Source organism: Doryrhamphus excisus, linkage group LG6, assembly GCF_037039965.1.
Source record: "Doryrhamphus excisus strain RoL-2023G ecotype Guam linkage group LG6, RoL_Dexc_Guam_v1.1, whole genome shotgun sequence".
NCBI lineage: Eukaryota > Metazoa > Chordata > Actinopteri > Syngnathiformes > Syngnathidae > Doryrhamphus > Doryrhamphus excisus.
The window spans coordinates 21450312-21475943 of NC_136362.1; the positions used below are offsets into that span (position 1 = coordinate 21450312).

Below are 25632 nucleotides of genomic sequence, written 5' to 3' on the forward strand. Positions count from 1 at the left end.
GATATCTCAGCCTCCTCACTCCCTCCTCCCTCGAGGAACAAAAACCACACATGATCCATGTTTGAGAAGGAGGGGAGAGGGAGACAGCGACGCAACGAGGGAGAGAGCGAGAGAGAGAAAGAAAGCGGGAGAGAGTGGGAGAGAGTGGGAGAGAGTGGGAGAAATCACAGCAGCTTGAAGAGCGACGAGCGCGCTCCAGTTTCACTCCTCTGACAGGCGGAGCGGCGCGCTCTTTTTACGCACAGCCAACACTGCTGCGGGCCATTGAAGGAACACTTCACTTGCCTTCACTTGGCTTCACTTTGCTTCACTTCACTCAAGCGGAGCGACAGAGGTCCTCATCACGGGATACCAGCCCCGGAAAACCCGATTTGAAATCAATATCACCTCAATTGAAGACGAGGACTGTTGCTGCGTAAAAGCATTACGCACTGACTTTTTAGGAAGTTGTGTGCACGTCAAGGAGGACATGTGAGACTTTTTCCTGTTTACTCATAAATCCATCCACGCTGATTTGGCGGCAGGACCGAACAGGTTAGTAGTGGAGCTGTGAAGGAGGGAAAACTACCTTCATCACAAGTGAGTCAGCACAGAAGCAATTTGAGGCCAAATATTTAAATGTCTGAATGTTTGTCTGCCTCCCTGCGTGTGTGTGTCCTCCACCTTGTGGCTTTATTTCTGTCAACACAAACAAACTGGAATTAGATTTAATAAAGGCCTCTCCGTGTAATGGCATGTTGCAGGATGTTGCTAAGTTTGTTTTCATGTCAAGTCCTGTGTGCCTTTTTGCCAAAGTCCTTTCCCACTAAAGTAAAGTAGTGCAGGACACATGCGTCCATTTGGGATCCATCCTTAAATGTGCACTTAAAACCGCCATGCACAGTCCGAGGACTGCGGCCTAAGACTTCTGCACGAGTGCTGCAGTGTTAAGATGTTTTTCGGAAGGATCTTGCATGCTTGATGGATCATCCGACTGCTAATTACATCAAATATTTGTCCCAAACGACACTGAAATCCAAACAATACTTTTTAAATTACTCCCGGATGTTTACCACTTCTGTGCTCTTGTCCAGGGGGGGCTGAGATTGTGCAAGTGTGGAAGGCCGAAGCAAGAGTCCTGCCACAGAGAGAAAGCCAGGAGGAGGTGCCTCCAGCCAGATGGATTCTTTATGTTTGTTCCACGCTCAGAGGAGACAGTCAGAGTCGGCTCGGAGCTCCTTCCCGCTGTGACGACAAAGCGCTAAAACATGACACGCCGCAGCGGATGGAGAGGGCGAATCGTGACCCAACGTGGGACGCGTGTCTCTCCTGACCCTTCGTGCACGCGCCTCTGGATGACATCTGGTAAGAGAGACGGTTAACGTTTGTGTCAGCATGTTGCCATGGTGATTTCATGACAGCTTCCTGATGATCAGGAGCTGTTTTTGTGTTTTCTCTGCGCTGCTGAGAGCCGTCATTTGTCACGCCGTGTTTGCTGGGACAACATTGGCTCATGTTGGATGGCTTTTCCATCGTGTTGCTTTCACCTGCCAGCTGCTTCGCTCTCACCACGGCGGGTCAAGGTAACCTGAAGGCAGCATTTATGGGGCTGGATTTAGCCTTTATTTGGAGGCTGTGTGACATGGACACTGAGGAGGAGGAGGAGGAGGAGGACGGGGGAAAGGCTTTGTGAAGGTTTCGGTCTTGACGTGGATTTAGAGAATACTGTGCTTGTCTCATTCATCCAGGTCATCGTATTCCTTTGGCATTGAACCCATCCCACTTGGACTGTTCAAGTTGTCTTTGTTGGCACCGCCCCTTTTATTCTAACAGCAGTCTAGGAGTCTCAAGGACAGTTTACAATTGAATTCATTGTAATGCCAGCACTGGAGAGTGTGATTCGCTGTCAGGAAAGGTTTTGCCAAGTCCATCCATTCCACCTCTGAACAGGAACCAGAATTCCCGAAATGTGGTGCAATGGATGTAAACTTTCCATTTTAGTTTAAACTGGCTCCTGACGGAGATGAAAAAGGTTGCATATCGCACTACCACCACCATATTTTACTGTTGGTATGATGATCTTTTTTCGGAAATGCAGCAGAAATGCAGAAATTTTCCCAAAGGTCAAAGATGTTTTCTGGCAAAATCAAACAAGCCTTGGTTGTGGTTTTGGTCTTTTTGCCCAGTGTCTTTCTTATGGTCATGAACACCGGCCTTAACTGAGGCAAGTGAGGCCTGCAGTTCTTTGTACGCTGTTGTGGGGTCTTTTGTGACCTCTTGGATAGGTTGTTGTTGCATTCTTGGGGTCATTTTGATTGACCGGTCACTCTTGAGATGGTTCACCACTGTTCTATGTTTTTGCCGTTTGTGGATAATGGCTCTCACTGTGGTTTACTGGAGTCCCAAAACCTATTCTAGACTGATAAATCTCAATGTTGTTATGTTTTGTTATTTTATTGATTTTTTTTACACCCCCTCCCTTCTTTAACCCACAGTAAAACAAGAGCTGAAACTCAGGTCAAATTGACCTCCCTAACCCACTACAGGTTCAAGTCCAACATTTAAGAAGTCGTTGTATATTGATGAATGTCCAAACTCCAGACCCCACAGGGTTGAAAATTGTAACAGTTGCAGAAGATGAAAAAAACAAACAAAAACATTTAGAGATACAGCGTTTTCAGTGGACATTAATGGGTGTGTTGCACTATCACACACAAAGACACACAGCAGACACTCTGTCCAAAACGGGTGAGGGGATCAGGCGCATATGAAGTGTCTTAATCTTGATGTGTTTTGACAGAGCCGAGCTCACTGAAGTGTGTCTTCATTCTCACATGAAACTGTTTTGATCGCCTCGGCTGTCTGAGCCGCCGGCTGCGATCCCAACATGACCCTTTCTTTTTCAAAATACAAATCCAGGCCTGGGACGTCTTTCAAGGAATCTGGCACACACCTCCGTGTCCTTTGTGGAATGTCATTGTTTGTGTTTTCCATGTCATTTGTCAGGATTGGGAGAAAAAAGGCACCTGGCTGACTCAGTTGAGTGGACGGCTTTCATAGCTGGCGACTGACTCAGTGACCCACTGACTCATACACTCATGTGCTTGCAATGTGTCATGCCAGAACACAGGCCAGGCTTGGTGGCGAGGGCCGACATCCACTGTTCAATCCCGCGTTCTCCTCTTTGCCGTCACATGACATATGTGACACATGTGGAGCAGACGTCCTCCTCCAAAGGGCCCTCGCAGTGTGTGAAAAGATGTCGTGAATCAGTCTCTTAAAGCCGCATGGGAGTGGCGGCTCACTTAGGCTTCTCACAACGCTGCCGCAGCTTTCACTTCCTGCGGTCAAAGGTCAGGGGGGGTCAGCGGCCCCGCTGAGGGTCAGGTACAGCCAGCCAGCATGATCTTTGGCGATGATGTGTGGTCTGGTTTGTTTTAACTGGCAGTTGGCTTTATGAGTTAGCGGGCATTTTTTGCGATTATGTGCTGTGATTATGTGCGGCCATTATTATGTGTTGTTGTTGTTCGTGTTGCGTTCACAGTCAATCAGTTCAAGGTTTATAACAAAAACGCCAAATGTGTTCCCGTTTTTCCTACTCATTTATCATCTCTTCTGTTGAGAGCCCCCACTATTAGCGGGGGCTGCATTCCAACACCTCCGGGAAAAAAAATGCAAATAATAGATGCAACGCCGGCTGTTTTTTTATTGGCCTGCGGGACATTTCAAAAATATCATTTAACAAGAAAACTAAAAAATAGACAACAAAAATAGAGAAATCTGGAGTCAAAAGGAGAAAAATATCATCTAATAAAAAGTCATAATTTTATTAGAATATCGCTGTATAATATGCAGAAAAAAAATTATAATAATAATAATAAACATTACATAATTTAAAGTTGTATTGTTATGAACAATATGTCATGTTATGAACAACCAAACAGAATAAATTTGTCATTTTGGGGAAATTTGATTGGGAAGAAAGTTCTCATTTTACAAGAATAAAGTCAAAATTTAAATGGATTGAAAATTAAAAAAACAGCCGTACTTTAACGAGAATAAAGTCAAAATATTAAGAGAAAAAAATATGACAAAAAAAAGGTTGCTTTTCTGAGGCACAATAACGTCATTTATGTAGCATGGCATTGAAATATTAAAGGAAAATGTGTTATTTTTTTAAAGTGGTAATATTATGAGAAAAAAAACAAAATGAAGTAATTCATTTAGAAAAATTAGGCTTGGGAAAAATGTACAATATTATGAGAATAAAGTCAAAATATTATGGAAATAATATGAATACATTAACAGTACAGTCAATGCACTATAGTCAACTAAAAAGCAGAGAAAAAAGACCACAGTCATCATTACTCATGTTTGGAAATTTCTCTTCCCAGCGGAAGAGAAAGGTGAGCTTGACATCACATTAATATCAATAAGTATTGATAGCGTACAATGAGGGATGACAATGTGCTATATCGCTTTATCAATATTTTGTTCTACCCCTGCTTTGCTATTCCTACACCAATTTCTTTTTCATAGACCTCCCTCTCAGGTTCCATAATCATCTCCCACTGGGGAATGACTTGGAGACAGACTGAAAGAAAAGTCCAAATCAATTATTGTCGGCCCTTAATAAATGTTATTAAATGTGCTCATGACCGAGAGGTGCTATATATTTCTGCAGTCAGGTGCCTAAGAGACTATAGTGGCGGGGGATTTTCTCTGGGTCCGCCCTTATAAATTTGCTAAATTTCCTTCTCGGTATTGAATGTAAAATTTATACCAGCAGTGCACCTCGGAGCCACAGGAGAGCGATTTTTGGTCCACTTGCAAATGCACGTCACCAGATCACTCAAAAGAATTGCTTAAAAAGGCAAAGCTGAGCTAGAAAAATGACGCGGTTCTTAATATTTATAGTACTCATCATATAGCGCATGCATCCAGGGACTCGGGATAATGTCAGCTAGTGCAAACATGGCCTAAACTCTGTCTGGAAATGTATTTTACGCACATTAAATATCCTGTATATGCTGGCTCGGGGTTTGGGTGGTCTGTCATGAAGACAAAGCATCCAATAATAAATACACCGGAGCCTCCAAAGTTGAACACAAGCTGTTCCGTGATGTTGGTTGACTTCCAAGTTGGTTTAATTTCAAAACTCACAGGAAATAATAAAATGAATGTGTTCCAGACTCAAGCCGTCACCATCGTAAAAACCTGGCTTAACTGCAGCGTCGATGTTTTAAGTCAAATGTAACATTCTTAACCATCATAGAAGTATAAATAGAAGTTAACGACTGTATAATCAAAGTCAATCAATCTGCCCACCAAGCGTCTGGGATAAGATTCAGCAGGCCTCAGGCAGAATAAGGTAGATTGCAGCATTTGGGTTGGGAGTGAAGTTCAAGTACATCGGGATGATTCGGCGCAGCAGCTGCTGCAGGGATGTGGTTGCTGTACTGAAACCGTCATGGTGAAAAGAGCTCAACCCATCTACGTTTCCACCCTCATTTATAGTCATGAGGGTCGGGACCTGAAGGAGTTTCCCCAAACGGGGGTGTGGGGGGGTGCCAATTGAGGTGGTCTGGACATCTAGATCGGATGCTGGGCATGCCCAGTTGGGATGCCTTAGGGTTGCAGGAGACTTGGAAGTCTGAACTTCCCTACTGAGACTGGTGCCCCCCCAAACCTGCCTACGGCCTTCCGTATACAGTTTTTAGCATTTCTAGAGACCTCTGGACATTAAATAACACCCCTATAGTCACATTTACACTTTTGTTACACAATATATCATAGATCCCAATGTATAAGTCGCTACATAAGCTGCAGGGTTCAAAGTTTAGCGACTTACATATCGTATACAGTTTTTAGCATTTTTAGAGACCTCTGGACATTAAATAACACCCCTATAGTCACATTTACACTTTTGTTACACAATATATCATAGATTCCAATGTATAAGTCGCTACATAAGCTGCAGGGTTCAAAGTTTAGCAACTTATACATTGGAATCTATGATATATTGTGTAACAAAGGTGTAAATGTGACTATAGGGGTGTTATTTAATGTCCAGAGGTCTCTAATAATGCTAAAAAACGTATACGGAAGGTTACAAACTTTGAACCCTGCAGCTTATGTAGCGACTTATACATCGGAATCTATGATATATTGTGTAACAAAAGTGTAAATGTGACTATAGGGGTGTTATTTAATGTCCAGAGGTCTCTAATAATGCTAAAGACTGTATAGGGAAGGCCTTAGGCAGGTTTTCCATGCTCTAATTCAGACGATATTCATTTTATAAGTCCAAAGAATTCCACTTATCTGAGTGTGCTTTACTTGCAATACTTTCATGAGCACATCGAACTAGAATGTCAAATTGCACAGCGTTTGCTTGTCCATCTGTTTTTTAGTTAGCCGGCTAATCATGGTCCATGGAGATGACAAACAGACCGGGGTGCTATTATGATTCCGGGGGTGGAGTGTTCCTTTGATGCCATGGTGACTCAAACTGTAATAACTTCCTATATTAGCCCCTTTAACCAGATGCTCACCAATATGTAAAGGATTCAACCTCGGTCCCAGGTGCCAACCTTCTACGCTGTTCAATTGAGTTGATGAATAAATAAACAGAAATAAACTTTTAGCCAGGATTTCAGCAACTCCTATGTGAAAAGGATGGAAAAAAAGGTCACAAGAACAACAAAGCTGGTGGTGGCTTAAGATGTTTCTCCTCGTCCTCCTCCAGCAGTGACAAACCTCAGAGCCACACTTCGCTAATAACGGCGATGAAATAAAATATACATCCATTAAAGTGATGGACGGCCTTTTGAGCGATAATGAGATAGCGGCATGCTCAGGGCCTGATGTGCAGTGTTACTCAGTGCAATGAGAGAGATTGATTATGCAACCTGGAGTGCCACAGGGCAACTTCAATCTGGAAGTGCTTAAAGTTCTCAGCGAGCTGCCGTGATGCCTTCAGGTCAAATTGAAGGAGGCATGATCTGACAAAAAGGAATTTGTTGGATGGATTCCTTCGGACAAATGCTTCCCATGCAGTCGTTTGGGTCTTTTCTTATGCTTTTGTCGCGCCGGACAATCTTGAAATTACCCCCCCCCCCCCTCCTTCTTCTGTGTTCTGCTCTGGGGTTGTTTAGTTGTTTTAGTTGTTCAAGTTCAAACAGCTTCAATAATTTCCAGCAAAGCGGTATAGTTAATCCTGTTGGACCGCTGATGAAACATGGAATGACCTGCTGCCTTTATCGCTAAATCTTGTCCTGAAAATGCTAAAGAATGTTAATGTTACGACGTGCGTGTGTGTGTGTGCGTGTGTGTTTTATGCATAGAAAGCTGAAATTAGCAGCTCCCGTTCATTAATCATAGCGTCTGCGTACCGCTTTGAACCATCAGGCCAGGTCATTAGAGGCAGCCTGTCTGGGGCGACACGGAAACACTTTGGAGAGTTCTGGTTCACCCAGACGCAAGACACGCTCATTATGACCGATGTGTGTGTCGCTTTGAGGAATAACAATGAGATAGGAGCACATAAAGGTCAAAGAGGGAAAGGACTTGGTGGATCAGTTTCCACATCATTTTCACACAGAGTTTTTCTGTGTGTGTTTGGGGGGGGGTCAGGATTTAAAAAGACAAAGTGATGCAGCCCAGAGCGTGTTCCCGTCTTCTCTTTGACGGCTTTAAAGCAGAGCTCCCCTTTGCAAGCACCGGAAAGAGAAAATCTCTCCTTCTGATCATCTCTCCCACACGTCCACAATGTGTTCCCATTTAAGGTGAGGATGAAGCCGAGCGCTCTCTGTGTGGCTTCCTTTTTAAAACCCAACTCAATCAGGCAGGAATTCAGGTTATTGGGGTCGGGGGACATGGACGCTGGAGCTGCTTCGCTGAGAAACAAAGCGAAGGAGAGCGAGTGCGTGTCAAGTCTTCATCTCCATAGGAAAGCTGTCCCGACTCTTCCTGTCTAATTTAACCCACCCATCCACTGCTGCATGTGTGTGTGAGTAATTAGCGCTAACTGCATATTAGCCTAACTTTCCAGTGACCCTGCAAGCTTAATCTCGTAGCAGTGGTTGCCGTGTAGGAAGTTACGGCTGATATGGAAAATCCTACTGCAGTCATTAGAATTCCTTAGTGGACTGGGAGCCTTTTTCTCTCCTCACTTGATGCTCGCACTGACTAACCCTAACCCTTACCCTAACCCTAACCCTAACCCTAACCCTTACCCTTACCCTAACACTAACCCTAACCCTTACCCTAACCCTAACCCTAACCCTTACCCTTACCCTTACCCTAACCCTAACCCTAACCCTAACCCTTATCCTAACCCTAACCCTAACCCTAACCCTAACCCTAACCCTTACCCTAACCCTTACCCTTACCCTAACCCTAACCCTAACCCTAACCCTAACCCTTACCCTAACCCTTACCCTTACCCTAACCCTAACCCTAACCCTAACCCTAACCCTTACCCTAACCCTTACCCTAACCCTAACCCTAACCCTAACCCTAACCCTTACCCTAACCCTTACCCTAACCCTAACCCTAACCCTTACCCTAACCCTTACCCTAACCCTAACCCTAACCCTAACCCTTACCCTAACCCTAACCCTAACCCTAACCCTACCCCTAACCCTAACCCTAACCCTAACCCTTACCCTAACCCTAACCCTAACCCTAACCCTAACCCTTACCCTAACCCTAACCCTAACCCTAACCCTAACCCTAACCCTAACCCTAACCCTAACCCTAACCCTTCATTCATTTCCCTCCAAATAACACTTGTTGCTAACAAGAAGCACAATAACGCAGTGGTGTCTGATGCTGCTGGCACAAACAAAGCATTACATTTCATGCATCACACAGTGCAGCACAGAAATCAGAAGTTATTCATGTTTGGAGCGTAAATTAATACAAGATCAGATAATGAAATAGCCTAAGTCAACCAGTTACATTGAAGGCGCTATAATTTTATAGCGCAGCCCAGATAATTTGGTAGCCAATTTGTTAGATTGGACGGCGCCAAGATGGGGATGGCGGCGCACCATGGGAGGAGTCCACATTTTCAACTTGGCGCAGTGACAATTTCATGATAAGACAGCACGCCACAGGTGAGGAGAAAGCTTGGCAGCTCAGACCTGGTCTATTCGGGGGCGCAGGCGAAGCGCAGCCTGCATAATGGTGAATTGGCTGACAGGCGCACAGATTACACTCGGCTGTGTCAAACCCTCTCCTGCCTTCTCTGGAGGCGTGGGTGCGCCAGACTGCGCTGCACTTGAAATTTGCAATTGCGCTGGCTACACCCTGTTGGATTGTCCCGTTGCGGCGCACCTGCCTTGTGGCACATCTACATACTCCACACCTGCGCCTAGTCTATGGAATTAGAGGCCATAGTCTAACTGGCAAGAGACATCAAATCCCTTTGGTGCATTTACTATGAAATAACATGCAAAATCCGTTCCCCTCTAATAAACTACGACGACTACAATACATTTCCAGGTTGGAGAGATGCTTGGCAGCAGTACATGGTACATACCAGCCATGATGACAGGGTGCAGCGTGGAATGTGTAGTAAAAACGTGAAGGGAAGCTCCTATTTGAATGTAGGGTCTGTTAGTTGAGCTGTAGCAATAAGACAATGTCAGAAACAATCAAGTTGGAATTGTAACTTTTGTTATTTACTTGACTTTGACGTTTTTCCTTGAATTGAACTTTATTACCTCCATTACGGCCTACATACAAGTTGATTCTTACTGTTTTATGCTCTTTATGGAATTCCAGCTTTCCCATTCTTCCAATGTTGTAAATGGAACTGACAAGAAACATCTTTTTTTCATTGATTGTAAAACTTGAAATAAAATCCTGCCTATCCAGACCCAGTGTAGCGTAGATTAACAGATTTACTTTGAGTCATTTTTTTCCTGGACACATCACATGCAGAAGTCATTGGAAAATGCAGTACAATATATTTACAGTGGCTGAGAGGGGCATCCATACATTGACCAAATGATCCAATCCCATTCCTGGACACCTCCCCAAGGAGGTTCCTCTGGCTCCTCTCATTGCAGAGGAGTAGCGGTTCTCCTCCGAGTTTCTCCCAGCTTATCTCTAAGGAAGAGCCCAGCCACCCTACGGAGAAACCTCATGCAGAGTCCGCATCGCTGCAGACGTGGACATTGTTGTTCAATTTTGCAATAATGTAAAATACACAATAATACTGTGGCATCACAAAACAGCCATCAAGTTAGCAGCTCCAGGTTGATGGAAAGCAACTTACAGCTCCATTGCCCTCCTCATCCATCACCACCCAACAACCATTAGACCAGGTTCTGCAGGAAGCCACTCAAGTTCATCATCAGGCACTCAATATGTTTCCCCTAATTGGGCCTTCTAATTAAGTCCAGGTTGAATTGTCTGACTTGAGGCCACGCTTGAAATGTGTTGTGTTACTCTTAAATCTGCCACTAGTTAACTACACGTATACACAAGTCAGTAATCACATCCATAATCACCGCAGTGTGACATCAAAAACATCTTAAAACTGCTGTAATAAATATTTTGACCACACCACAGAGAAATATTAGTGAGCTCCGTGGTTCCCTGCCTCCGTGGAGTGTTTATCACCGTTAATGTTGGAGTTTTACGCCATGCAATTTTGAAAATCTGCTCTTCGCAAGCTGCCCTAAGTGGGCCAGATGTTTTTTTTCTCCCCCCAAAGTAAAACGGAATTAAGAGGAGTCCAGCAGGTGGTCAGAAACACAACTTTAAATAAATCCCGGGATGCATGAATGAGCAGCTGAAGTTAGCCATGTCCCCGTGCTGCTTCCAAGCATGGGAATAAATCTTCTAATGCTCATTTTAATGCATAGGAGGAGAGCACGGACCTCCACCAGTGCTCAGGAATAATACAGTGGAACCTCTAAGCTCAAAAACAATCTGTCCCGGGGCTGAGGTCCACCTCTGATTTGTTGGGATTTCACAACATTCTTTCCCATAGAAAGCAATAGAATAATATTGAAAAGTTTAAAATAGAAGAAAACCTTTTGTAACTGTAATAGAGCTGCAGCAATTCATCGATAAATTAATGCATTGAACTGTTTTGGTAATGGATTCATTGTTTAAAAAATGTAAACGCTCTCTAATCCCATCCTCTCAAATGTGAATATATTAGACATCCATGAAAGCAGATTATCAAATCAAATCAAATCAAGTTTGCCTCTTTTCTGATACGTTGCGGACCAAACCATTAACTGTGTTTGGTTCATATTCATTTGGTTCTCGGGTGTCCAAAATTTTTTCCACCGGGGGCCACAAAAATAGAAAAATAATAATAAAAATCAAAGGATGTGATGGACACTTTTACATTTTTTTAACCAACGCTTGTAGATATGATTTTTATATCTAAAATGAAAAACTGAACTGCATATCAGTTGTGCGTTGTCAGTGACAAAGCGTATTATTAATGTGAAAATGTTCTCTTTATGTCACACATTTTGCTCATTTATTCTTCTTTTAAATAAACATTTTTAAGTATTCTAATATTATGTCTTTATACTCATAATATTTTGACTTTATTATAGTCACATAGCAAATTTTCCAAAAAATTGCAAATTGTTTTTTCTTCTCATAATATTAGGCCTTTAAAAAAAAAGATTATAGTCTTTAACTTGATTTATATTCATTTTTTCTCTAAATATTGTCACTTTATTCTCATAATATTTCATCTTTATTATTATTATTATTATTTTAAACGTTCTTGAAGAGCACAAAAGTGTAAAACGTTTCTTTTTGTTGTCGTTTTCCCATCAGTGAATCAATCATATGTTTGATTTTGCTTAGTCATCAACCGTCTAGTTCCAGTCTCTGTGCTTTTAATTTGTAGTACTTCCTTTTGTTTTCCTGGGTGTTTTTACTGTCCTTTTCTTTTTTCACACACCTGCTAGTAATTTGGGTTCTTGGTATTTAGTTCTTGAGTTTGTCGGAGCATTGTTTACAATTGTTTGTAAATGTCCTTAACGCTCTATGGTGAATCTCTGCCACTGCATGGCAGTCATTATTATTTCAAATAAACATTTAATCTTCTCTCCGCATCCTGGGGTTGTGTCATGACGCCACAAAGCCAAGACATTTGGAGTTACTGAGGTGATTCAAACACTGTTGAATGAAAAATAATAATAATAATAATGGCAAAACAGGAAGGTGATTCCTGCATGTCTTGCTCCTCCATCGTGTCTTTGGGAACAGTCATGTCAACAAATGAATGAAACAGAAAAAGAAACATGTTTTGTGAAACATATTTGACTTTGTGGAACAAATTAATTGGATTGGCATGATTCCTTATGGGAAACATTGATTTGGTTAGCATCCGTTTATGGTTAGAATCGGACCCTAACCAAGGTTCCACTGTATTTACCTCGGTTTATACTTATGTGCAGTGATCACATGTCCAAACACTTTTGTCTGTATTGTGTATGTGACACAATTTTTGTTTTACTTACTTGACTTCAGAGGCATCTCTTTCCTACTCGCTAACAAACAAATGAGGAGCCATGAAACAAAAACCTCCTTTTGTTGAGACACTTGAATGCAACGCCGTCAAGTCCACTTTAGGCCCAGTTTTAGCCTGTATGGTTTGTGACACATTATTCCTCACAGCTCAGCGCATTTTAACCTCCACACATGTTAACCCCAACCCCTTGCTTTCTCCGGGAGAATGAGATGTTAGTGGCTTCATAAAACCTCCAGGTGGGAGACGTGCGGAGCGGAGAGTTGGAGGTGTGGGGGTCACACAGGCAGATATCCTCCACTCCTCACCATCCTCCTCCAGGCTCGCCCGTGTCCACACCTCTGATTACTCTGAGCCGCCCCCCCGTGCGCTGGGGTGTGTGTATGAGAGAAATTGGCAGAGACACAATGTGGATGTGTGTGTCCACATGTGTGTGTGTTTTGAGGTGGTGGGAGGTTCATGTCCATCTGCACGGGACCTGCTATCTGTTTCTCATTTCGGTGCAGCGCTTTGTGGTTTTCCACCAGTGACAGGCCTCCGAGTGGAAACTGGCACTAACGAGCAATTACATCCCGCCTGCCCGCTCGGGATTATGGGATTACAGTGTGACTGGCAATTTGACATTCCCATGCTTCCCTGATTTAACTTTATCTCTGCTCCCATTCAGGACCTCAATTAGCTTTTTTCGCTTCCTGCTTCCCCTGAACAATAATCTATTCTCTCTTTTGAAATCTTTTTATCATCCCATTAACCCCAACACAATTATGATCAATTTTCCATTCTCCTGGTGACTATAAGGGTCAACCTGGTGCAGAGACGGTGTATTTAAATAGAAAACCCAAAGTACTGTGTAAAGGTCTGAGGCCACCATCGGCTTTGCTGTTTTAATGAGTTTGTTGAGTTTCGCCAGTCCCATATGCGGAGCCCATTCGTGTTGCCAAAAATCCAAAGAAATAGCAAACCGTATGCATGAGTTGATCCTTCGACGCTCGCCTATGTGTAAGATCGGTGATGTCATGCACAACGGCAGTTCAAATTGCCAAGTTGTTGCCACTGAAAATATTAGTTACATTTCAAAACTTAAGCATTTGACCTCAGATTCCTGTGAGTCTGGTTTTGGAATCATTTTTAAACGTTTTGAACATAGATAGTATTTTGTCCATCCAGCCATCCATCCATGGGTTTTCTATGCCGCTTATCCTCACTCTGCACAATACTGTATGAATGTAATCATGAGGTTGTCATAACTGCTCAGTATTCTATCCATCCGTCATACTCCATTGGAATCAAGCTCTCTATAAAGTCTTGAGAGAATTTCTTTACACTCGGCACAAACGTCCACTCGTATTCGACGTTGAGATGTTTTGATTTTAGTGCTCAAAGTCGAAGGTGACTGCTGACCCTACAGAATGTGTACTTCAACTGATTATGTGTATGTTAGGATAGGATAGGATGATTATTTTGACATGATTTGAACATCCAACAGGTCAACTTTGCTCCTACATCATTCATTCATTCATTCATTTTCTACCGCGGGGGTGCTGGAGCCTATCCCAGCTGTCTTCGGGCAAGAGGCGGGGTACACCCTGGACTGGTGGCCAGCCAATCACAGGGCACATATAGACAAACAACCATTCATACTCACATTCATACCTATGGACAATTTGGAGTGGCCAATTAACCTAGCATGTTTTTGGAATGTGGGAGGAAACCGGAGTACCCGGAGAAAACCCACGCATGCACGGGGAGAACATGCAAACTCCACACAGAGATGGCCGAGGGTGGGCTCCTACATCATGATATTCTATATATATATTTTTTGTCCCGTCCAGCCATTGGGCTGTATCATGATATTGTTATCTCAACACTATTATGACTACCAGGGAAAAAAGGGCGATGTTGCTGCTCGCTGCTGATTCAGTTGTAAAAAAGAAATACCACACCCAAAAATAATGAGGTGCCGCATAGTGGTTGAGTGGTTAGCATGTTGGCCACATGGTCAGGAGATTGGGAAGATCTGGGTTTGAATCTGGGTTTCCTCCTACATTCCCAAAACGTATGTTTGGCTTAATTGGCGACTCCAAATTATCTGTAGGCATGAATGTGTGAATGGCGGCTAAAAGTCAGCTGGGATAGGCTGTATATAAAATGGACGGGTGGATGTTTCAAAGGGATAGTTTTGACATGAAATTGTATGCATCAGCAGTGTACAACAGCCACAGTGGCTTAACCCCCCAATTCGTCTTACGAGTCAGTTTCTGGTCGCAGATTTCTGACGAGGAAAGTAGTTGCGCTTATTTGCTTTGGGCCGTTTAAGTAAAGAGTTTAGGTAAAGACTGTTTAACTAAAGACTGTTCAAGTAAAGACTGTTTAAGTAAAGACCATTTAAGTAAAGACCTTTTAGGTAACGACTGCTTAAGTAAAGACCGTTCAAGTAGACTGTTTAAGTAAAGACCGTTCAAGTAAAGACTGTTCAAGTAAAGACCGTTTAGGTAAAGACCGTTTAGGTAAAGACTGTTTAGGTAAAGACCGTTTAGGTAAAGACCGTTCAAGTAAAGACCGTTCAAGTAAAGACCGTTCCGGTAAAGACTGTTCCGGTAAAGACTGTTTAGGTAAAGACCGTTTAGGTAAAGACCGTTCAAGTAAAGACTGTTTAAGTAAAGACTGTTCCGGTAAAGACCGTTCAAGTAAAGATTGTTTAAGTAAAGACCGTTTTAGTAAAGACCGTTCAAGTAAAGACCGTTCAAGTAAAGACCGTTCAAGTAAAGACCGTTCAAGTAAAGACCGTTTAAGTAAAGACCGTTTAAGTAAAGACCGTTCAAGTAAAGACCGTTCAAGTAAAGACCGTTCCGGTAAAGACTGTTTAGGTAAAGACCGTTTAGGTAAAGACCGTTTAGGTAAAGACCGTTCAAGTAAAGACTGTTTAAGTAAAGACTGTTCCGGTAAAGACCGTTCAAGTAAAGATTGTTTAAGTAAAGACCGTTTAAGTAAAGACCGTTCAAGTAAAGACCGTTCAAGTAAAGACTGTTCAAGTAAAGACCGTTCAAGTAAAGACCGTTCAAGTAAAGACCGTTTAAGTAAAGACCGTTTAAGTAAAGACCGTTTAAGTAAAAACCGTTCAAGTAAAGACTGTTCAAGTAAAGACCGTTCAAGTAAAGACTGTTCAAGTAAAGACCGTTCAAGTAAAGACCGTTTAAGTAAAGACCGTTTAAGTAAAGACCGTTTAAGTAAAGACTGTTCAAGTAAAGACCGTTCAAGTAAAGACCGTTCAAGTAAAGACTGTTCAAGTAAAGACCGTTCAAGTAAAGACTGTTCAAGTAAAGACCGTTCAAGTAAAGACCGTTTAAGTAAAGATTGTTTTAGTAAAGACCTCAAAAATGCATATCCATCCTTGTGTACTATTACTTCCCTGACACCTGATTACTTCCCAGTCATTGCATCTTGTTTATGTATTTGTTCCACAAAAAAGAATCTGCTCTAATCAATCTCAGGAGCTGCTCTAATTTCTTTGTCGATTTGCACAACCATTGAGACAAAGCTTTTTCAAGCCGGGTTCTGCTTTTCTTTTTTCCCAGGTCACCGGTGTGTGTGAGTGACAGGAAGAAAAGCTCTGAGACGCTTGGGGAGAATGATTTTGGCTCCAACTGTTGGTTTGCCTGTATAAGTCTCGAGACCACAAATATCAGACCGCCACATCCATCTATTTTCATGACAGTCAATATTATGAAAAAGTAAATATTCCAATGTTGACTTTATGTAAATAGAAGAAAGCACACAATGCATCAACATTGACCAGACCTGGTGCACCTTAATCATTAGTCACATTTTTAAGGGATCCCCCACCCCCACCCCCCACCCCCACAGTGTGTTGGGTGTCTGGTAGTGATCAGCCAGCTCTCCTGGTGTTCTGCCTCTCCCACATCTCCTCTTACACTGCAGGTGTGTTTTATTGAGCCAGCAGTGATTTACTGTACCGCAGCAATCAGGCACCATGTTAGTGACAGGTTAACCCTCCAGGTCATTTTGCATTTGTGCACGCGCACGCTGCAGAGAGCGTTATTGTGTCACTAATAAAGGGTCATTATGAAAGACGTTTTTGGTGAAACATGAGATATGTTGGTGGTGTTTTTTGGTTTTTTTTAACAAGGTGAGAGGTTTATAGGGACTGTTGCAAGCGGCCAGCTCTAAGCATGTAACAGTATACAGTAGGTACCCTCGTGCTTAATCACAAACACATTCATTTCTAGTTGACCTCTTGTTCATTGCAAATCCAGCTGGTGTACGCATTATTATTATATATTATATATTATCATTTTGTCTTATCACTAGGGATGCCTGATTTTGGGAGCGGGCCGTTAAGGCAGCTTCTTTGTGGGCCTTCAAGGTGCTGTGGTGACGATGCTGGCGTTTTGGGTGGCGGGTGAGGTTTGGTGTGTTTTTTTCTTTCATCACAAAATGTTTGCGGATTGTTAGCTAGCCATTGCTCAAGGTGTCAGAGGCAGTGTGGTGGTCCCACACTATTGACGCCATGTTTGTTTACAACACGTTTACAGTATGGGTAATCTCACCTCATCGGAGCGTTTTTTTTTAAATTACCAGTATGATATCATAAATCCTTATATCGCTCGGATATTTATCGTCACAATATTTATCATGCACCCCTACTTAAAACCAAATGTAAAAAGTCTGAAGACCAAAAGCTAGGCGGATAATGCTAGCTAACTGCTAGCTAGCTGCTGCCCATGCAAATTACAGCTAGTGACAGTGAGGCAAAGCGAGTAAACAAAGATGCAAGAATAGTGAATAGCTCAATACGGGACACATCATCTTGTTGCTTTTTGTGATCGGCTTTTGTGTCATTTCTCAGCATAGGCCAATCATGTGTTTTGGTTGTTTTTTTTTTACAGAAATCGGCCCTAATTTCCCTTTTAATTACCAATAAAACACAAATTGTGCCAGATGTCTTCAATTTATTTCTAAATATATATATAGTATTTACAGTATATCCATCCATCTACTTTCTATGCCACTTATCCTCACTAGAGATGTGGGTATGCTGGAGCCTATCCCAGGGCACATATACAGGTCTCTACATTAAAAACCAAAATGACTTGCCCATAGGGAATCCTTAAGGTGAGAACTACTTGCCCGAACTTGCCCCATGTAAAATGAAAAGACTGCCATAATGATATCATGTAATTTTTTGTGGCATCACATGAGAATCTCAAATAAATAAAATAATAAAATAAATAATACCTTACACATCGTAGTCGTAGTAAGCAGTGATATTTATAAGTTGTGCACCACAATGAAACATTATTGAATAGACACATTTGTTTACTAGTAAAGTGTTTTTAATCCAGAAAAAAAAGCTCAATGGTCAAACAATAATTTGTGAAGCAAAGGTGATAAAAATCCACAGAGAAATGGAAGCGTTAGATTTTGTAGCTTGTGCAAAATCAGCACTTGGTATTGGATCTAATCGGTGGTGTTTCATTGTGACCACTTCAAATTGTCACAGCAATGTGATTCACTCACCTGTGCCATCATTTGATTTGCTGCCGCTAATAAAATACTTGTTTAGGAGGCACTGGTTCATCACTTTTTGCTGTTTCCTTCAGAATTAGACGATGTTGGCAGCAACGCCATGATGGATGTTTTCGTAGTCAAACGATCGCTGATTGGTTGATCGCGAACAACGGGTGTGGGTAAAACGCGGACTGTGGATTACGGACCGTGGTCTAAATAAACGATTCTGATTGGTCCATTTCAAGATTTGCAAGGATTGCTTTGCAAATTACTACCGGAATTACGCAGTCCGTGTTTTACCAACACCCAACAAGAACCGCTTAAAAAAAAAACTCTTGGCAGTATGGCATGCCAAAGTACACTTGCCCGACGGGAATATGACTGATTAGATTTACTTGCCCGAATTTTGTTTTAACTTGCCCCGGGCCATTGGTACATCGTTAATGTCGAGCCCCGCATATAGACAAACAACCATTCACACTCATATTAATACCATTGCCAATGAACCTCTATATTACTTCACCAGGCTGCATGGAGGAAGAATGGTTAGTGTGCAGGCCACACAGCTATGAGACCCAAGTTCGATTCCACCCTCGGCCATCTCTGTGTGGAGTTTGCATGTTCTCCCCGTGCATGTGTGGGTTTTCTCCGGGTACTCCGGTTTCCTCCCACATTCCAAAAACATGCTAGGTTAATTGGCCACTCCAAATTGTCCATAGGTATGATTGTGAGTGTGAATGGTTGTTTGTCTATAATTAATAAATAATAATTAATTAATCTAATAATTAATAATAAATTAATAAAAAATGAATAAATGATGTTGATAATTTGTGAATTAGCACACACACTGTCAGATCGGGAAGACCTGGGTTTGATTCTCCGCTTGGGCATCCCTGTGTGGAGTTTGCATGTTCTCCCCTCCTCCCACATTCCAAAAACATGCTAGGTTAATTGGCGACTCCAGATTGTCCATAGGTATGATTGTGAGTGTGAATGGTTGTTTGTCTATATGTGCCCTGTGATTGGCTGGCCACCAGTCCAGGGTGTACCCTGCCTCTCACCCCAAGACAGCTGGGATAGGCTCCAGCACCCCGGCGACCTTTGTGAGGATAAGCGGTAGAAAATGAATGAATGAATGAATTTCTTCACCATTCCAATTTTTACTAAATATGTGATTTTGACTTATATTAACAAACCGCCAATAACAAGCTTTATTCGATATTCATGATAATAATAATAAATTAAATTTATAACGCACTTTACATCATGATGATAGTAAATGGCTGGTTTGAAATGAAGCGGAGCAGAACAAACTGTGGAATAGCCGTCTCATTCTTGCTTCAGGAAGACTTAGCCACTTAACTAATTTAGAACAACAACTCAATTAGCGCAGCACTGACAATGTAAATGGAATGTGGCTACAAGTGGGCTTGCAAGCTGATGGACAAAGAAGGCTTTAGTCAGCCACTCCATTTCTCAACACACTCATGCACATCCAAAGTGAAAATGTCCGTCTATAAATATACATATGTCTGCTTACACGCCATCAGCTTCCAGTGTCCTGCTCCTTTTCTTCCCGCTCTCCTCACCACCTCAACGCATCCCTGAAAAGGCTGCAGGCGTCGGGTTGTAAACAGCTCCAGAGTACCAGGGTGAAATGAACCAGCAGAAAGGCCCCCGTAGACTCCCAGCGCAGTGATCTAAAAGAGGCTAAGCACTCCCAGCTGTGGCATTAGGAACTATGAATGGAACTCCTCCTGAGACGACCCGCAGAGGGAGGCCTGCACGCTACTGACCCCCCAGAACCATCGCGCCTCCCGCTGCTGTCAGGTTTTAGATCAGCTCGGTCGCAGAAGGCTGAGGAGTCAGCGTGGTTTGGTTTTAGGTTGCGGCCGTGTTGTGTTTGCTGTCTGACTGTGTGAATTATGTTCACCATCTTCTTCTCCATCTTGGTCGTTGTCCTTGGCCCACCCCTCAGTGTCGGTATGAGGACGACCATGTAGGATTGAATGCCACCAGAAAACCGATGTTTGTTTTCTAACTGTCCTTCTTTGGTGAGGAATTTGGAGTGACAGATACATAAGAAATGATGATTGGCTAAAGGGAGACTATAATTTCATGGTAAGCCAATCAGTGCCAGAGTTGAGGTGGGTGGTTAGTGTGGTTCCAAACGACAGAGCGACATAACAGAACTCCATGCAACAATGGTGGAACCGTAGCGGTGGAGTTACAACTGGTGTTTTTAAGATGAACTGTAAGTACAAACTCCATTTCAACATCATTGACGTAAATTAAAAAAAAAATTACATTATTCAATTACTTTTTGGGGAAAGTAACCAGTACTCATTATCGTTACAAAACACTAGTGAATGTTTCAAAAAAAGCCTACTGGTCCACTCATATCAGAGAGATCAGAGAGCGCATGAACGGCTCGGCTACGTTATTATTGTCCAGCTGCACTTCATTGCTTGTAGATAACAGAAGTGCTTTTCAGCAAGCATTTTTGATCTACAGATATGACACATGAAAAAAAAACTCTTTCTTGTAATGAGCGGCTGTTTGAAATGCATTTTGAATGCTGGTGCCTTCACTGACCTGAAATGCCAAAAAATGAACGTAGAGCTGCTTAATTCATCACAACATCCCGTAGAAATCCCAATCCCAAATATGTCCCCTCGAGGCAGTATGAGCAATCTGATTAGACACTCAGGTGATGCCATAACATTATTGCAGCATCGTCCATGATTCAGGCATTCATTTTCTACAATTTAGAGTCTAAAATGAACCTAAAAGCTTGTTTTGGGGCTGTGGGAGGAAACCCGAGAACCTGGAGGAAACCGACAAAATCACCCAAAAATCCCCTCAGGGATTTGACCTCTCGACCACTAAACTTGAAAGCATCATTTTTAATTCATAATCCACCCACCTCACAGTTGTGGCATTTGAAGAGCCCGACTAGACAGCGTGATTATTACTCAGAGGTGCCCAAGGTTGGCTACAATAAAAGGCTACTCCAAATGTCCTCCAAATCTAACTTGATGTAATTATGAATGCTAACTAACACGGACAATATTTGAGAGATGGCCTTTTGTGTACATAGGAGAAGTTGTACATCTTGTGTTCAGCTCATGAAAAGTGTTGTCTGGAAGAAAAGCTCTGACCTGCTTGGGAGAGCTGAAAAGTGTTGTCTGGAAGAAAAGCTCTGACCTGCTTGGGAGTTTTTTTTCATGTATTTAATATAGTAGATGAAAACAGGTGACAGTGAGGTGAAAATGTACTGTAATATCTATACAGTACATGAAAACAGGTGAAAACTACTTCTTCCCAAGCAGGTCAGAGCTTTTTTCTTCCACACCTTAAATATACCAGCCAACCTCTTGGCTGAAAAAGTTGTACAAAGTTGTACAGGTTACTGGTTTCTGTGAGTGACTGGTAAAAAAGCTCTGACCTGCTGTTTTTATGTACTGTATAGATATTACAGTACATGAAAACAGGTGAAAATGGCTTATTCCCAGGCAGGTCAGAGCTTTTCTTCCAGTCACTTACAGAAACCAATCATTTTCACCTGTTTTCATGTACTGTATTAATATTACAGTACATGAAAACAGGTGAAAATGGCTTCTTCCCAGGCAGGTCAGAGCTTTTCTTCCAGTCACTCACAGAGACCAGCAACCCAAGAAGTTGGCTTAAAAATTGGGCACGTTAGCATGATGGTAGTTTTAAGATGAATGATTAATGAAACAGAGTCATAACAGTATATTATTTTCTGATGTTAAAAAAGTGTTTTGGAAAAAAAGCTCTACCCTCAGAGCAGTAGTGTCAGATCCAAGACAGATGCATGAGATGGTCTTTTCTTGACACTGAGCGTCACCTGATGCTCTGACCTCCTCTAACATTTGGGAGGGGGGCAACAAAGGAACCTGCCGACCTCATGATGATTCAAGACGAGCGGCGGGTGCTAACCTCCGCACTGCACGTACTATATATAAACATCTGCATCCGTGACACCTCTTATCACCTGTCCTGCATGTCTGTGGTTTTTTGGCCTGGGACCTCCATGAAGTGCGCTCAGCTCTGCCTCAGGAATAACTGCTGAAGAATGCTTTTGACAAGTATATCGCAGATGTTGCCTTTTGTTGCCCGACTGTTTACATGGATGTATGAAGCGACAAGCCAACACTGGCTGGAAACAAACACTGGTCCTTTTTAGCAAGGCAGCAACAAAGACGCCACCCTCAGGCACGGAGGATGTGATTTATATGACACGTCGCCTTACTCAGGGGGGCCCGTTGGGCTGTGTTTTGTTTTGTTTTTTTTACAGTATCAGAACCTTTGTGTAGATGTTAAGACATCATATTGCCCGCATGTTGTGCTTTGAGTTTATGTTACCCTTTTTCAAAGGAAGAAGGAAAGTTGACAGAGTGAAGCCTTGTTCTCACATTCCTCCTACCCTCTTTTTCTTATTGCATCCAGGTGGGAGCCGATGGAGGAGTCGGAGGAAGGAGAGACCAGAGACGACCTTTGTGATGTCAGCTAAGGTTGGTCAGCTACAGTTGCCATTTTTCAAGTGCAGTCCATCTTTGCAAATAGCCTCCCCCTTATCATTGCAATTTAGTAACTTAATTTTTGGTACACTTTTTGGGGAATCATTCACAATCCCTATGTGAAACACGAACACATATTTCTTTCCCTTTTCTGTGCATTTCAAACAAGAAAAATCAATTTCAGCTAGCTAACAATGCTGTCATTGGGATACACCTATTTCGACTATGAAGCCCTCTAAAGAAATCCTCTAACAACATTGCATGGTTTGATATCCATGCTGTCATCATGCATTAACACGTACACTGATGATGTAATGTAAAAGTTGCAGTATTTTGCCATATTTTGATGATTTAAAACACCACTAAAACTTATTTTCACGTTGCATTGATACACATACTTTTCCTAGTTCTTTCAACAACAACAGCAGCGACAACAATTACAATGTCCGCTCTCCTTGGCATGGCTGTGTCTTCCAGCACAAGGCGTTAGCTCCAGTCCTCAGGTAAAAAATGCTGACGACAAATGAGCGTGTTGAGAGTGAAGTATCCACTCTTCTGTCTGTGAATGACGCTGAGGCAAGCGGTCAGCAAGCGGTCAGCGAGGTGTCTCGTTAGTTAGTTACTATCAATGCGCCGAGAAAAGAAATTCCAAAAACGTTCAGTTCCCCTTTGAATGTTTTAGATCATCAAACAAAGTTAGATATCAGTCAATGTCAACACAAGTGAACAACAAATGCAGTTATGAAAAAGTTATGATTAAGGAGAAATAAAATACAAACCTGCATGGCCCTGTGGGGAAAAGGGAGATTAATTGAGCTCTGTCAGTCTGGAAAAGGTCCAAGAGGTCACAAAAGACCCCACAACAATATCCAAAGAACTGCAGGCCTCACTTGCCTCAGTTACGGTCACTGTTTGTGACTCCATCCTAAGAAAGGCACTGGAAAAAAATAACATTAAGATTCATCTCAATACTTTGTGGTCTTTTTGGAAGGTGATGCCTTTTGGGGGCTTAAATGAATACCTTTGTGACAGAGTCTTTCTGTGTCCTTTAGGTGCTGCTGTGGGTGCTGCTGTCAGTGCTGCCTCTGGTTGACGGAGCGCGCGTGAAAGCCAACATGGGTGCCACTGGTGTGGGAGTGGATTCGGGCCATATGACTGGCCTGCTGGGAGGACAGGAGGGACTAGAACTTCCTGTAACGCTGCCCGAGTTGACGGAGGATGAGGAGCAGGAAGACGATAGTGATCCTTATTCGCCTTGGCATTCTTTTTATGGTAATGGTAGATATTTTTACGTGAATACAATGACCTGGATGAATGATTTGTTAAATTGTTATCCATGTTTAGAATTTTCAATATGTAAAAGAGGATGTTCTTACAGCCTTCTACTATTTTCTAGAGTAATTTCCAGCTCAACTATATCCATTCAACAAATACATTTTGGGCATAACTCTACATATACCGCAGAGTGTTACAAAAAAATGGAGGATACCCATTGGAATACATAGTGATTGTCCAACTCAATGCATCTCCCATTTCAAGTTGTGTTTATTTGTCAATTTCAGACCCTTTTGTTATTGATGAAGTTGATGATCATCCAAGCACTCGCTGGGCTGGCCGCATGCCACGTTCCTCAGATCCCACAGAACCGCAACTTAAAGCCTCACCTAAGAAGAAGAAGAAGAGGAAGAAGAAAGAAAGGGAAGAAGAAGCAGACGGCGCAAGTGGAGGAAGAAACAAGCAGCCAAAGCACAGCAGTCGGGACTGCCGAGTGGAAAAGCGAGAGATGAAAGTCAGGGATCTTGGACTCGGGTTTGACTCGGATGAGATCGTCCTTTTCAAGTTTTGCGTGGGTTCCTGCCAGTCCTCCAGGATGAATTACGACCTGGCGCTTAAAGCTCTGCTGAAGAACGGGTCGCTCCCACGACGCACCTCCCGCAAGGTCAGCAACCACCCTTGTTGCCGACCTGACCGCTATGAGCCAGTGTCCTTCATGGACGCTCAGACCACATGGAGGACCATCCAGTCGTTATCGGCTGCCAGCTGCATGTGTATGGGCTGAAGGATGGACCATTTTGGAGGTCATTTCCTGTGTTTTGTTTTCTTGCTGCAGAGGAACAAGTCTGGGTGCAGCCAATGACTATGGGCAAAGGTCAGAGCCTAAAAGGAGGCCCTCGTGGAACCACAGTGTGGAATTATTGTTACATCCTCAAAGAGCGAACACTTTTCTATGGACGATGTGAACGTGACTGATTTGATTTAACACACAGAGTGTCGAGAGACAGCACAAGCACCGACTCTGTGTTTATCTTTTAAAACAAGCATACAGACTGCTAAATGTTCAATATTTACTACTCACAGTGATGCCAGCTCTTCCCAGAAGTTCAATAACAAGTAAATGGGTTCAATGTTCAAGTGAGCTCAGCCAAATGGATGCCATGCATCTTCACGTATTACTGTATAAAAGTAAAATATATTTATTTCTGATAAGTTATTTATTTATTATAGCTTCGTATGAGAGCTGTTTTATCCAACTGTGTATCGTAGATGTATATCTATTTATTGCCAAAAGTCTCATTCCGTGTTTGAGTCCGTCTGCTCCCATACTCTATGTACATACTCCATAAAGGTGCTGAATTTTTTTTTCAGCAAGGTCAAATAAAGCCTAAAAAAACACCAGAAACAGGGCTCAATTCTGGTTTTATTTTAGTGAAAACCACCTTGATAAAGCTTCAAAATTCACCACAAATTGACGTCCATTGGAATGACATTGTGTGCATAATAAATATTTGCTTAACAGTACCTCACATACTTGACTCTGATGATTGACTGCTCTTTTGACTGATGTTGAGTCACCATCGTTAACAACTACACTGAAAACATTAAATCATTTGTACACATTTGCACTTTTTCATTTGGCTTGTTGTGGCCTGTTGTACTCTTATTTTGAAAAAAGGCTCATTTTCAACAAGGGTGATAATATGAGTAAGAAGAACAAGTATAGATACTGAAGATACATGAAAAGGTAGACTGACGAAGCAGTACTATCCCAACACTTTTGGCCGA

The 25632-nt window shown here is 42.4% G+C and overlaps 1 protein-coding gene across 2 annotated transcripts; it reads left to right on the plus strand.

Annotated features, from left to right (window-relative positions):
• The first annotated feature begins 789 nt into the window (after window positions 1-789).
• LOC131124968 (artemin b) lies at window positions 790-25632 on the plus strand. 2 transcript variants are annotated; one of them, XM_078791010.1, is made up of 4 exons: window positions 790-1344; window positions 22499-22563; window positions 23622-23841; window positions 24132-25632. In XM_078791010.1, the coding sequence occupies exons 1-4, from the start codon at window positions 1248-1250 to the stop codon at window positions 24626-24628; spliced, it is 879 nt and encodes a 292-aa protein (XP_078647136.1). In that variant the 5' UTR covers window positions 790-1247; the 3' UTR covers window positions 24629-25632. The 2 variants fall into 2 exon arrangements, with proteins under 2 accessions (XP_078647136.1, XP_078647135.1); XM_078791009.1 differs by lacking the exon at window positions 790-1344 and having other exon boundaries at window positions 21790-22563; window positions 24132-25630.